Source organism: Octodon degus, unplaced genomic scaffold (genome assembly GCF_000260255.1).
Source record: "Octodon degus isolate 3935 unplaced genomic scaffold, OctDeg1.0 scaffold00164, whole genome shotgun sequence".
NCBI classification, from domain to species: domain Eukaryota; kingdom Metazoa; phylum Chordata; class Mammalia; order Rodentia; family Octodontidae; genus Octodon; species Octodon degus.
This window is the reverse complement of record NW_004524740.1, coordinates 4716621-4731688: the sequence shown is the minus strand read 5'-3', so window position 1 is coordinate 4731688 and position 15068 is coordinate 4716621. Positions and strand designations below refer to the sequence as shown.

The 15068-nt window shown below is 39.5% G+C and overlaps 1 protein-coding gene across 1 annotated transcript in view; it reads left to right on the top strand.

The window, feature by feature from the left end:
• Positions 1-15068, top strand: part of Vmp1 (vacuole membrane protein 1) — a 121181-nt gene that overhangs the window by 84939 nt on the left and 21174 nt on the right. Inside the window, exons 8-9 of the mRNA XM_004643034.2 lie at positions 6722-6802; positions 12815-12931. Coding sequence (XP_004643091.1) covers positions 6722-6802; positions 12815-12931 — 198 coding nt within the window. The remainder of the gene's footprint in view (positions 1-6721; positions 6803-12814; positions 12932-15068) is intronic.

Below are 15068 nucleotides of genomic sequence, written 5' to 3'. Positions count from 1 at the left end.
GCACACATATCTAATTGGGTCTCAAGAACCAGCAAGTAATTTCTAGGTCATACAAGAACTTCACAGGTACGCTCTTTGACACAAACTCTCCTCATGGGTGAGGAATTATTATTGAAACAGTTCCTTTGTGGTTCGCTTCTTTGAGACATGGTCTCACAGTGTAGCCCAGACTGGCCTCCAACTTCCTGGGGTCATCCTGTCTCAGCCCCCTGAGTGATAAGATTAGAGGCATATGCCACTATGCCCAGCTTTGCCTTTGGTTGTTAATACTGGCTGTGAAACAGTTTAAGCACAAATCCAAGAAGCACATTCTTCACTCAGCACAAGTTTCAACATGTAATAAGTTAAGGCAGGTAAGTGTGGTGTGGTACATGCCTATAATCCCAGCACTCTGGGAGGCTGAGGCAGTAAGATTGCTTGTTTGTGACCAGTTTCATCAAATTAGTGATTCTAAATTTTAAATAAATAAAGGGCTGGTTTCTTATTTTAGTGCTGGACTAAAGTTAAAGTATTAGGTTTCCATGCAGTAGCATTGCATTTGTATGATGTGATTAGGGATTTTCTTTTCTTCTTATTTTTTAGACAAGTCATTGCTGAATTGCCCACACTGGGCTCAAATTGTTGTTCCTCCTGCCTCAGCCTCCTAAAGTGCTAAGATTATAGGCAGACATCATACCTTCCAGTTTTTTTTGTTTGTTTGGTTGGTTGTTTTTTGGTTTTTTTTTTTTTTTTTTTTTGTTTTGTTTTGTTTTTGCATAACTGGGGATTGAACTCAGGTCCTTGCACTTGCCACGCAAGCTCTTATTCTATTGAACCATCTCCCTGGCCCTTCTGTTGCTTTTAAAGAGGTCTTTTTGTGTGGTCACACGTGAAAAGGATTTATCGTTACTGATGAAAGATAGTGCATATATTCAGATTCAAGTTGACATTTGAAAGGTTTACACTCTTCAGAGTAATTACACTTAGCCTTTCCTTTTCCTTTTTCTTTAATCCTCAATAGCTTTCTCAGGAAAAAGACAAGTGAAGCACAATGGCACAGAAATGTTTAGGCTTTTTTTTTTTTTTTTTTTTCAGACTTTTAAAGCTTTGTCTCTTCCTTGGTTCTTGAAATCTCAGTGATAGGAATGGCTATAACATTTCTTCTTTTGCATCTGGTGTTTGGGGAAATGTTTCTAGTGTCACTTATTTTCTTTTCTTTTGTGGTCCTGGGGATTGAACCCAGGACCTTTACACTGAGCTGCATCCACACTGGGTCTCTTTTAGATTTTGAGGCAGATCTTGCTAAGTCACCCAGGCAAGGCTCTAACTTGTGATCTTCCTGTCTCAGCCTCCCGGAGGGCTGAGATTACAAGTATGAGCCACCATATCTGGCTTATAATTGGTTTATTTCCTAGCTAAAAGCAGAAAATGATACTGATTACTTACTATAAGTGTATTTTACTTACGTAGAGCTAGGGAATTAAATTGTCCTGTCAGTCCCTTAAATTATGAAAGATATTATAAAAGTTATGAAATGTAAATATAAAGAAATGAAACCATTAAAAGGAATTTGCTTTTAGTTGTACAGATTTTTTGAAAAAAAAATATAGCCTGACAATTGAGGAAGTATCAGCTTGGATTTGCTAAATTTTTTTCCCACAAGACTATAAAACCGTTAAAGTGAAATACTAATTTTGTTTGGTATTTTACTTGAACATTGATTATCTAACATGTTAACGTATTTGGTAACCTTCTCCTTTTTCTTTAAAATACTATTTACTATTGGAACACATTTTTACTTGGCCTATTTTATGTAGACTTTTTTAAAAAACAGCAAATTTTGTTAAAAATTTCTCATTGTTCATTGTTTTAGTTGAGATAGGGACACACTGTCTGTGTCAGGCTGGTCTTGAACTTACTGTGTGTAGCGGAAGCTGGCCTTGAACTCACGGTGAGTCTCCTGCTTTAACCTCCACAATGCTGGGATTATAGGTATCACCACGCCTGGCTCCTAAAAATTAATTGGTTTTGGAGTGGAGTTAGGTGGCAAGTATTAATATTTTAAAGTAGAGTTCATTGACAAATACATCAAGTAAAATTCTCCCTCAATATTTTAAAAGCAAGAGGCAGCTAAGCATGGTGGTACACCTTGTAATGCCAGCACTTAAGGGTGAGGCAGGAGGGTCACTGCGTGTTCATAGCCAGCATGGGATACACTGCGAGTTCAAGTAGCCTGAACTGTATAGGTTCACCCTATACCCCAAAAAAGAAAGAAAAAAAACTATAGGGTAGGAAATAAAGTAGAATTACATTTAACATGTAAAGTGTTTTTTTGTTTTTGTTTTTTCGGAACCGGGGATTGAATTCAGGCTCTTGTGCTTGCCAGGGAAGTGCTTATTCCACTGAGCCATCTCCCTGGCCCCTGTAAAGTGTTTTAGACACGAGAGTAGTTTTAGTAAAATTCAGAGCCCTGGACATTTGATGGAGTACATAAAGGACATGGCTTCTCTTAGGACACCCTCAAATTTTTAAATGCTTTGAAGACCTCATCAAGAAGTTTTATTTATATCTTTTTTTTTTTTTTTTTTTTTTTTTGGTGGAACTGGGAATTGAACCCAGGTCCCTGAGCTTGCCAGGCAAGTGCTTATTCCACTGAGCTATCTCCCCGGCCCCTATATCACTTTAAAATGAATTTATAGGGCCAGCCTGATAGCTCTGCAGACTGAAGCGCCTGCTTAGGCAGAGCGCAGCAGCCAGGGTTCGATCCCTGGCATGCTGTGCTGGCCCTGCCCATGGGGCACACTGAGATGGTGATTGAGACTGGGCATGGTGGCCCGGGCCTGTAATCCCAGCACTTGGGAGGCTGAAAACAGGAGAATCACCAGGGGTCCAATCTACATAGTGAGACCCTGTACACCCTGTCCTAAATACAGAAAATAAAATAAAATGAATTTAAATTTTAAAAAACAACATATGAATAAACATAAAAATACTTCACCATGGCAAAATATGTTTGACTTGTTACAAATACTTATATAATGCTTCCCCTGAGTTTATGTAAGTTTAATTTCAACTAATATTTATGGACTATTTGATATTTAATTGTAATATTAATCCTGAGACTATTGTGAAAGACCTGGAGGAATTTACAGGAACTGAAAGTAGCACTATCATTATGTGGTGAATACATGACATTGTTGAAATCCCTTTTTCCTAGCTGACTCTCACTGTTTCTGAAATACAGAATTCCCCATCTAGAAGGTACTTTGCTTGTTTCCCTTATAATTTTCTAATGGGTAAGAAGGTTTCCTCTTTACTTGCTTCAATACCTTAGCTCGTCACTCAAAGGAAGATGATTGAAACCCTTGATGCTGTCGGGGGTTGGGAGGTGGAAGAGACATGGGAAAGAACAAGGACTCTATTTCCCTTTGTTCAAGCCAGATAGTCCTTAAGAGATCCTACCCCAAAGAGGAGAAATGATTTCTTACTATTCTCTTTTGTTATAAAAGGTCTCTTTATACCTCTTTTCTAGCTTTAGTGTGTATGTTTGTATATCTCAATACATGAAAATGTCATCTTTGTGAAATGATGGCACCATCAGTCACTTGATTTAACTAAGATTTGAGCTGGGCTCAAATGGTGGCAGGAGCCTGTAATCCTAGCACTTGGGAAGCTGAGGTAGGATTACTGTGAGATTGGGATCAGCTTGGGCTATGTAGTGAGACCCTCTTCCCCCCCTCCGAAAAAAAAAGTGATTTCATAAAGACTAGTGGCATCCACATGGCTGGCACTAACAAAGGATCTACAGTCTGAGGTATAGGGTCTTAGGCTAAATCCTGAGGGGGTTTGACTGACCTTATCAGATCCAAAAGCTACAATTCTGTTACATAGGTCTTGCTTTATCTTGGTCTTAACCATCCAGCAGAAAAGTATAAAAACAAGTATAAGAAGTAAAGCCATGCTGTTATGTTGAGCTATAGGGGACTCAGGTCAACAACTTCTGACATTGCCAGTCAAGTGGAAGACCCAATACTATTATGGACTACTGAACTATTTTGGAATATTTTGCTCAGTTCACACACCTATAATATTTAAATGACGGAACTAAACAAAAAAGGGATACAGATGAATGACCATTTTGTATCTGTGTATTCAAAATGGTTAGGTTAGATATAGCTACAATCTTAATTCAGTGAATAGAGGGATTTGTTCTAATAGTGTTTGTAAATAGGATATCATGTCTGCATCTTGTATAACAAATAACCACTAGGAAGAGAGTATGCAATGTGTTAATTATTGAAACTGTCCTACCAGTTTGGTTTGAAACTGTCTCATTGCTGTTTGTTTCCTCAATAAAATTATGGGGGGGAAAAAAAAGAATAGTGGTCACCAGAGCCTGGGAAGAGGTGTGAGGGGGGGAGGAAGTTAGAAAACAGTACAGGGTTGCATTTGGGTGGGCAGAATAGCTTCCACAGTTCAGTAGCACAGAAGGGTAAATGGTTTCCAATGGGAGAGTATACCAGATAGTTAGTAGAAAAGATTTTGAAGCTTACAAATTCCAAGAATTGATAAGCAATGTCATTTTCAGGAAAATGGATGACACCCAAAACAGTCATACTCAGCACTGTAACTGGCTCAGAAAGTAAATGTCCGGTGTTTTCTCTTACATGAGAAACCTAAAATAGAGGTAGAAAAACAAATTAAAGGAGAGATGGTAGGAAACTGGAAAATAGACTCTTGCAGATGGTGAATGGATTGGGGGAGGAAAATTAAGGAATTGAAAGTAAGCAATTCCCTAAAATGAACATCACTTCTGTATTAGAAACATGCATTTCAGAAAGAAATGAATGGTAAATGCCTGACATGATAGATAGGCCAGAACCCCGCTCCAGTCACCACATATTGTATCTTTGGATAGAAATGTCACTAACCCACCTAAATATGTGCAGTCACTACATGTCAATTTAAGATTAAAATTTTTTGAAAGTGTGCTGTAATAGAAAACTATTGGGGGGCCTGGCCCTAGCTCAGTCCTTTAAGTGGCTGCTTCCACAAAGCTGTCAGCCTCAGGTTGATGGAGTTCGAACCTCACAACTCTCCCGCTGGCCAAAAGTGCCCTGAAGGCATTGGAGGAAGAAAAAAAAAAAAAAAAGAAAGAAAACTATTTTCTCGTGTATCTTTCTTGGAAAATGTATTTATTGAAAATATGTTACCAGGCTGGGAACATAGCTTAGTGGTAGAGCACTTCCATCACAAGCACCAAAGCCTTGAGTTAAATCCCCACCACCACAAAGAGAACTTTAGTGTAGAGTTAGAAATCATAATTGATTTTTTTTTTTCTTGGTACCCGGGATTGAACTCAGGACCTTGCCCTTGCCAGGCAGCCATGTAAGCCGCTGAGCTATCTCCCAAGCCCATAAATCATAACTGAGAAGAGAAAATGTTCTTTCCTTCTGTGGTTCAGAGCTGAATGTGTTGGCACACACCTGTAATCCCAGCACTCACATGGCTGAGACAGGAATATCTTGGAGGACATCCTGGGCTACATAGTGAGTTCAAAAGCGGCCAGCACTACATAACAAGATCCTAGTTCCAAAAAGGAAAATAATTTGAATTTTTAAAAAATGTACTACATATAAATACAGATATAGATGCAGACATATCACCATCAGTACGTTGGAAGAAGAACATCATGGAAATAAACTAGCTTAATACATGTTCCATCCTGGTGAGAAATGGCATAGTGAAATAAAAAAGCACTGATTTGAGTCTGAAAATTGAATCATGTCCTATATTTTTCGCTCACTAACGTATCTTGAATACTTTGTTTTGTGGTCTATGCATGTGTATAATTACATCTGTTCTACCCACACCCCAAGATTGTTGAAAACCTCAATGATATTAAAATATGAAAAAATGTTCTATAGTGCAGTATTATTTTGCTTTTGGGGTGTTATATGCTCAGTTCTTGCCACCTTACTTTTCCCTCCTCTGACTCCAAATCAATAGAGGTGTCTTCTCTGACTGCCTTGAAATCTCCTGAATTCCCACTCTGCTGTTTCATTGAGGTTGAAGTCTGGCACACTGCAGAAGGAAAAAGAAACAAGATGTGTTAGGCCAGCGTTCTAACAGAATGAATTAGTAAAATCAAAAAAGAAAATAGAGGGCTGGAGAGATGGCTCAGTGGTCTAAGGCACCTACTTAGAACAAGCTTGGCAAGGCATCAGGGACCGCGGTTCAATCCCCCAGCACCACATGCCAGCCAGCCCCGCCCCCTGGTGGGCTGAGCTGGCCACACACACCTCTCTCTCTCTCTCTCTCTCTCTCTCTCTCTCTCTCTCTCTCTCTCTCAAATAAATAAAAAAAAAAAAGTTAAATTAGTTCATGGTTAATTTGCAATATTTTTTAGCCCTTGAAAATCTAGAAAAAAATCCAAAAATAGAGTAGTGTTGGTTTATTCTTAAATGTGGTAAGACTTTAAAGATGTAAACGAGGGGCCAGGGAGATGGCTCAGTATAACAAGCGTTTCTCTGGCAAGCACAGGGTCTTAGTTCAATCCCCGGTCCCACCAGAAAAAAGAAAAAGATGTAAGCGAATAGCCTACTCTAACCTTGCTATCCTATCTTACTCATTAGATGAATCGAGGCCATCAGACTGTAAACTGTTTAATAAACTACAGAGAGCCATCTTTCCTTCTTCCATGTTCCTTTCACTAATATTTTTAAATCCTCCTCTTTTTCAGGACTTTCCCTCACGAGCTAAACTGGCAGTTCAAAGACTCGTACAGAAGGTTGGATTTTTTGGAATATTGGCCTGTGCTTCTGTAAGTAGATTATATCAGAAATGAGAAATTTCAGTAAATGATTGAGGAGTATATTTTTTTTTCCTTTTTTTTTTTTTTTTTTTTTGTTTTGTTTTGTTTTGTTTTGTTTTTCCTTTGGTGGAACTGGGGATTGAACTCAGGCCCTTGCACCTGACCAGGCAAGCGCTTATTCTACTGAGCTATCTCTCCAGCCTGGAGGAGTACATTTTGATCAGTTTATTTTAAAAGAGATATTGCTGAATGAACAAAAATTCATCACTTGTTGGCTATAAATTTTGTGAGACAGTATTCATTAAATGAACTGTCCTGTGCTGTGTTCAGAAACTTGTTTACTGACTTTTACGTATTTCCTTACTCAATGATGACTTCAGATCTGAAAGACCTGATTCAGAAAAGAGACAAAATACGTTCTATGTAGAATTTAGAATTAAGAATATTTAACCACAAAATCATGACCTCATCCTTTCCACAAAGCTGTAGATAGGAAGTCTTTTTCTAAACTTTTAAGTATTGGTTACAAGGAGGAATTCATGAGCTGGGTGTATAATCCCAGCACTCTGAAAGCTCAGGCAGGAAGATCCCAAGTTCAAACCTAGCCTGTGCAATTGAAAAAAAACCTGTTGTCTTAGTTACTTTTCTGGTTGGTGAGACAAAATCCCCACCACCCAAAGTTGCAGGAGGAAAGGTTTTTTTGGATCACAGTTTGTAGATGTTTCAGTCCATGATCTTCTGGCTCCAAGGCCAAGGTGGCTTGATAGCAGGGGAGTCACAGAGGGGAATAGGCACCCACCAGATAATGAAGAAACAAGGAAGTGCACTACAAGCCTTTTCCTGCTCCTTTTATTTTATCCAGTCTGTCAGGATTAGGGTGGTGCCAGTCCCAGCATTTCACCATTAATGAATCATGTACCCTATATTCAGCCACTTCTGAAAAACCCCTGTGACTGATTGAGGCTTTGTGGGGAACATCTAGACATAGAACATCCATAACACCTGTCTTAAAAGCAAGATGTTCACCCTCCCCAAGGCTTGGGGATACAGCTCAGTGAGAAGGCTTTGAGTTCAAAGTCCCAGCACTAAAAAAATAATAATAATAAAGTAAATTGATGAATTTGTATAAACCTGCCTAAGGCTCTTACCTCCTGGCTAGGGAGTGTAAATATATGTGTCATAGTTAAGGACATCTTTGGCCACAGTGAACTGAAAGGCCATATTTTATCTAAAATTTAATATCTTATTGTCTTAAATCTCAAACATGTGAAATTGACATTCCTTGGAAAATTGATTAAGTAGCTGTTTTTGTTTTGTTTTTATTTTTATTTTTAGGGAAGGGTCTACAGAGTGTTCAGGGTCTCACTACTAGATCAGACTTGTACTGATCTACCTGTTCACAGCCTTCCAAGAGCTGGGATTATAGGCCTGTGCCACTACACCCAGTCTCAGTTGCTGTCTGCAACCCCTGGCCTGTGCCTGCTTGCAGGCGCTTTAATCTGCTAAGCTATCTGGCTCTGGCCCTAAATGGCTGTTTTTAAGATGGAACATTTTGTCAGTTTTCTTTGGTAACCTGTATGTAGTTTTTGTAAGTTCAGTGGCAGATTTAACCAGAGTAAATAAAAATCTTGTTGATATAAGCTGTGATTATAAATTCACAAAGTTATTTTCTGCTGACATATAGCTACTTTATCATATATGAGAGCCTGACCCAGCAGTAGTGACACATACTTATAATCCCAGCACTTGGGAGGCTGAGGCAGGAGGATGGTTGTGAGATCAAAGTCAGCCTTGGTACATAGTGCAAGGCCAGGCTGAACTACATAGCAAGACCCCGTCTCACAAAACTGAAGACAAAACATCAACAACAAAACTGGAACATGAAAGGCTGGAAAGATAGCTTAGTGGCATAAGTACCTGTCTAGCAAGCTCAAGGTCCTGACTTAGATCCCAGGTATGGAGAGGGAGGGGGTAGACTACAACACGGGCAGTACATCTTTGGGCTCTTTTCTACTTTGATAACACAAATGATCAAAAGTTAGAGCATTTGATGCTAAAATTTATAATGTGCTATTAGCATTATAGAGATTCTGAAATATAAGTATCTAAATTATCTTTCTCCTGACAATACTAGAAATTTTCATAACCTAACTTTTCAATGCATATCTTCATCACAGTATATTGATCACAGCTATTTGGACAAGTAATATATCCACTACATGGTGGAGAGAAAATGAGCTGGATTCATAAACCTTACTGTGCTTCTTACTAGTTACAAAGTTACTCTATTTGAACACAAGTTTTCTTTGCTTTTTTTTTTGGCGGAACCAGGGATTGAACTCAGGCCCTTGCGCTTGCCAGGGAAGCACTTATTCCACTGAGCCATCTCCCTGGCCCAAGTTTTCTTTTTTTTTTCCTCTCTTTTTTCCTTTCTTTCTCTTAAGGTACTAGGGATTAAATCTAGGACCTTCATGCTAAGCTACATGCACAGCTCTTTAAAGTTTTGCATTGGAAGTCAGACATGGTAGCACACACCTGTAATCAATCCCAACACTGCAGGACTATGAGGCAGGTAGACCCCTGTGAGTTTAAAGCTAGCCTGGCTTACCTCGAGAGTTCAAAGCCATTCTGAACTACATAGCAAGATCTTGTCTCAAAAAATAAATGAAGGGGCCAGGGAGATGGCTCAGTAGAATAAGTGCTTCCCTGGCAAGCGCAAAGGCCTGAGTTCAATCCCCAGTTCCACCCAAAAAGAAAAAAAGAAAGTATGCTGCAGAGGGCCTGCCAGATAGCTCAGCAGATTAAAGCACCTGTTTAGACAGATTCAGGGGTCAAAGGTTTGATCCCTTGCCTGCTGTGCCAGCCCCACCCCAGGGCAAGCTTAGCTGGCAGTTGAGACTGGGCGTGGTAGCATTCACCTTTAATCCCAGAACTTGGGAAGCAAAAAACAGGAGAGTCACTACAAGTCCGATCTGTGTAGTGAAACCCTGTGACCCTATTGACCCTGCACTAAATACAAAAAAAGAAAATATGCTGGGGAGATAGCACAACGATCTATGCACCTGCCTGACAAGTGCAAGGACCTGGGTTTGATCCCTGGTACTACATCCCTTGTTGGCCTCAGGCATCAAACCAGCCACTGATCCTGGGCATGGTGGGGCATGTCTGTGATCCCAGCACTGGGGATACTGAGACAGAAGGATCACTATGAGTCTGAGCTGTGTAACAAGATTCTGTACCAGATAGATAGATAGATAGATAGATAGATAGATAGATAGATAGATAGATAGATAGATAGATAGATTTAAAGATAAATTAAATAAATAAAAATGAAATAAATATATTTTTGTTTTCAGATAGTCTCAGTTGCTAATGCTTGAATTTGCAATCCTTCTGCCTCAGCCTCCCAGCGTGCTGAAATTATTGTTTATACCCCCACAGCTGGTTTCAAATTCTATTTTTTTAGAATGAAGAGATATAACTCTGCAAAGCCTGAAAAGTTAAGAAAATATATGTGAAATAGTTAATACAGTGCCTCACACATAAATGCTTGACTATCTTTTGTTGCAGTATTCTGGGAATGAAGAAATAAAACCTGGACTAGGAAAACAGTTCAATGCTAGGGCTGTCACCTCCAGTGGTTCAGTCTCTAGCATTGAAAAAGAAAGAGAAAAAGAAGGAAAAAGTTTGTTTTCTCTCCTCAAGAATCCTAAATTGTATTGACACTCTTGCTATGCAGGGATATGTAAAAGTACTGCAGAGCCCAAATATCATGAGCTTAGGCTAAGATCCTTCTGGGTCATAATGGCCTGCATTTATAGCCAGGAGGACAAACTCAGTACCCACATTGCTTAGTTCAGGTAAGCTCTGCGACCAGTTACCCAGGACAGATGACTTAACCTGCCTTACCATTTTCATACACGTAAATGGGTATCGTAGTATCAAACAGTATTGCAGTAGTTAATGATAGAAAGCCTCAAGGACCTTTGTTTTGTATGTATGTATGTATTTATTTGACACAGGGTCTTGCCACACAGTTCAGACTCATAGTAATCCTCCTGTCTTAGACTCCTCAGCTCTGGAATTACAGGCGTGAAGTACCAGGGTTCAAACTCAAGTCCTTGTGCTTGTCAGGCAGGTGCTTAGACCACTGAACTATCTCCCCAGCCTGTTTGGTTTTTTGAAGCCAAAACTATTTAGTCTTTAGCATTCATGTATGTCTGTCCTACCTGCTTGAAATCCACTTCCTGTATGTACTCCACTCTTTACATTTGATTATATATGGCCATTATTTGATATATGAAGATCGATATGACCTTCTAGGGCTTCCCCCCCAGGGCATCTTTAATAATTGCACAGTATTTCTGCATATTTGATATAAGGTTAAAATGAGTTTATTAATTGTTGTCATTTAAATGAAGATAAAAATCCTTGTTGCTAGTTAAGAAGAAATTCCAAACAACTGTACAGTTCTTTTTATATTAATCTTTCTTTCAGTTTAGTTAGCATTTGAAAAAGAAAAGAATTCATTGGTTATGTTGAGAAGATGTAGCATAGAATGAGATATCCAAAAGGTTAACGAATTCTAAGGTTAAGGCCAGAGGCTAGGGATTCGATTCCCCAGGCCTGCCGTGTGGTGGCGCACGCCTGTAATCCCAGCTCTTAGAAGGCTGTAAACAGGCAGATCACTATGAGTCTGATCTAGTAGTAAGACCCTGAACACCCTGTAGATCCTTCCCTAAAATACAAAAAATAAAAAATAAATAAAAATTCTAGTGTTTATGTTTTGATTTTACATATGTTGTGTAAATTCATTTCCTTTTCAACATAAATTGGAGCTTAGGAATAAAAGGGAAAAGTAATAATTCATAGGGTTGTGTAGGTAACATGAGAAAATATTAGACAAAGCAGATGTAATGCTGTACATATTTTAAGATAGTTGTAAGAGTCATCTTGCATAAAACATTTAAATTTAGATGACAAAAACAAAAATGAATTATTGAATCCAAGTGTTACTAACAAAAGAATATTTTAATTCTGATTTAGTCATGGCATTGCTTTTAAAAGACCATATGTGACAAATACTTTTGAATAACTAGGTTTTTCTTTCAGAGTTCAAAAATGAAATTACATAAATTAATTGGCTCATAAATGGTTCAGCCAACAGCCACAAGGGCAGAATACTTCTGTGGGGGAAAAATAGATGAAGTGCTTAAAAACAGCTTGTGGTTCCTTTGCATTTTTACATGAAATTCTCTTAGCATTCCTAAAATATGGGGATGTTAAGGAAAGGTATTTCTTGTGAATCACTCCTCTGTCTAGGACTGAGTATTCAAAACATACTTGGAATCTGTATGCTCTCCTGTTTCCACACTTGATTTTCTTTCTAAAATATATCACATGGGAAAAAAAAAAAAATCACATGGTCCCACAGCCTTGAGCTCTTTTAGAGTAAAATACAAAACAATGTGTTTTGTTTCTTTTAATGTTGTGTATAGAAGGATATTTACCTGTACATATATTTGGATTGCTTGCTAGAGATATGAACACTTCTAGATAATAATTCATGTTTCGGGCTCTAGATTTTCAAACCCTAGTGACCTCTGAGATACCTTCTACCTCACCATAGAAGACAACCACCAAATGGCCAAGAATCCACTAAATGCAATTAAATTCCTGCATCTCCATAGGCTTTTCCCTCACCTGATGAAAACGTGTATGTAGGGCATTAGCTACCAGTGCTGCAAGCAGAAGCCCGGGTTAATCTGCTGTGAATGCATTGATCAGTAGTCCGAGATGAACAAGACCCACCTTAGAGACACACTGAAATACTTGCCAACCTTCTGACCAGTGCAGTCTGCTGATCCAGGGACTACACTGATTCCCTGTCTGGCAGTGTGAGCAGGGTTTGCAGTAGAATACCACATACAGACAGGTAGTAAACTTGTTCTTCGGAATATATGTGATATAATTGTTGTTTTGAATCATGTATGAAGTCTTTTTTTCTCTCTTGCTCAATAGATTCCAAATCCTCTGTTTGATCTTGCTGGAATAACGTGTGGACATTTTCTTGTACCTTTTTGGACCTTCTTTGGTGCAACCCTGATTGGAAAAGCAATAATTAAAATGCACATCCAGGTAATTGCACACCCCCAGCTCATCACCTGTAGGTGATGCCCACTTTGCAAGGCACTGAAACGCATGCTTGCTCCTAAGGAAGTGAACTCTCTCCTTCTGCTTTTTTTGCTTGGTAATTTGCGTAGATAATAAAGTATCCCGGGGCCCAGGGATCTAGTTCAGTGGCATAGCACCTGCCTGGCAAGTGCGAGATTGTAAGTTCGATTCCTGGTACCAAAAAAAAGTGTGCAAGGAATGTCATCTGCAAGTTACTGAATCTCCTTGTTTTATTTCTTCCCTCCTCCTCCTCCTCTTACTCATTTTGTTTCTTTCTCTTTTTTTCATCCCTCTATGAAACTACTTTTCAAAGACATTCATCAAATAAAAGTAGTGTGTCCCTGTGTAGGAAAGTGAACATCAGTTAGGTATACACCACCCAGAACATGTAATTGCTTCACAACCCCAGCTTGCGAGAGTACAGCCTTTCCCTACTTCTTATTTTCTCTCACCTGCTCTGCATAGCACTTCCTCTCCTGGCACCAATGGTCTTTACTGAAAACCAGCCAGATGTTGCTGTGAGAGAATGGGGAAGAAAGGGGCCGATGGATTGGCCAGGAAATGAGGGTTGTGGGCAGAGAAGTGAGAATGTGCTAGTCTTCTGAGTCAAAAGTTAAGGATACACACACATACACACAAATACAACAGTCAAGAACCCAAGAACTTAAATGAGCAGTGGACATATATTTCTAAAACGATGATATGACTTCTTTCCTTCTAGGCAAGTCTCACTGAAATAAAATAAAAATTAACCTAGAAAGAAAGTTTTGTGGGGTTTTTTGTTTGTTTTTCTTTTTCTTTTTTCTCGGTACCGGGGATTAAACGCAGGACCCTGTACTTGCCAGGTAAATGCTTATTCTACTGAGCTATCTCCCCAGCTTCTAGAAAGAAAAGTTTTTAATCAGTGTAGCTTACAGCAAAAAAAGATTACTTACCAAAGAGAGCCAAAAACAGTGATTCTGTGATTCCCTTATGTGATTCCATAACAATTAAAAGGGCCGGGGAGATAGCCCAGTAGAATAAGCGCTTGCCTGGCAAGCACAAGGGCCTGAGTTCAATACCTGGTACCACAAAAAAAAAAAAAAAATGTATCTCTCAGTTGGGCATGATGGCACCATGTGTAATCCCAGCCCTCAGGAGGCTGGGGCAAGAGGGCCGCCATGAGTTTGAGCCCAGCCTGGGCTACATAGTGAGACTGTCAAAAAAAAAAAGGCTTGGGGAGAAATATTTGTGGTTCACTGAAGTGTTCCATTGCCTAAAATAGCCCCTTGCCTGCAGTAGGCACTCACTACATTTTTAATAACTGATCTGCCCAAGCTTCTTCCCAATGAAGGGCACTTCTTTCCTTTCATGACTAAAGTGTGAACCCAAGGCCTCACACCCCTAAGCAAGTAGTTTGCCACTGGGCTACATCTCTAGCCCTTCTTATTTTGAGATAGAGCCTCAGTAATATTCACAGGCTGGCCTCAGCCTTGCACTCCTCCTGCCTGGGCTTCCCTGTAGCTGGCCTCACAGGAGTACATCAATGCACCCAGTGTGACAGACTCCATTTAGCAGATGGCCCTGGTCAGGGCCCTTGGTTCTTTTGCTGAGTCAGCAGTTTCTATCTTCCAGCTATCTGACTTTGGCCACAGACCCCCTGTTTTTGAGACCCTATCTTACTGATGTTTTCTTGGCTCAATTTGCTAATGATTCTCTTGTTAGCATCATAATGTTCATAAAGTTTGTGTAACATTCAGTATGCTATAGTCTAACCTGCCTACTCTCCTCGGGTCTGGAATGAGTGCATACAAAGGACACCATTGTTATTTACTGTCTTTCCTTCTTCCCTTCCAATTACGTGGGCTGAAGTAATCATTTAACAAACAACAGAACACTAAAGAGTTTATCACAGATTTGGAGATTATCTAGAACTACTCATATTTAGTCAGAATTATTCATCATTGAAAGTTAAAGATAAATACCACCTTTTAAATCCTTAGGAGCGGGGGCTGGTGAGATGGCTCAGTGGTCTAAAGCACCTACTTAGAACAAGCTTAGCAACACAAAGGGACCACGGTTCAATCCCCCAGCACCACATGCCAGCCAGCCCCACCCCCTG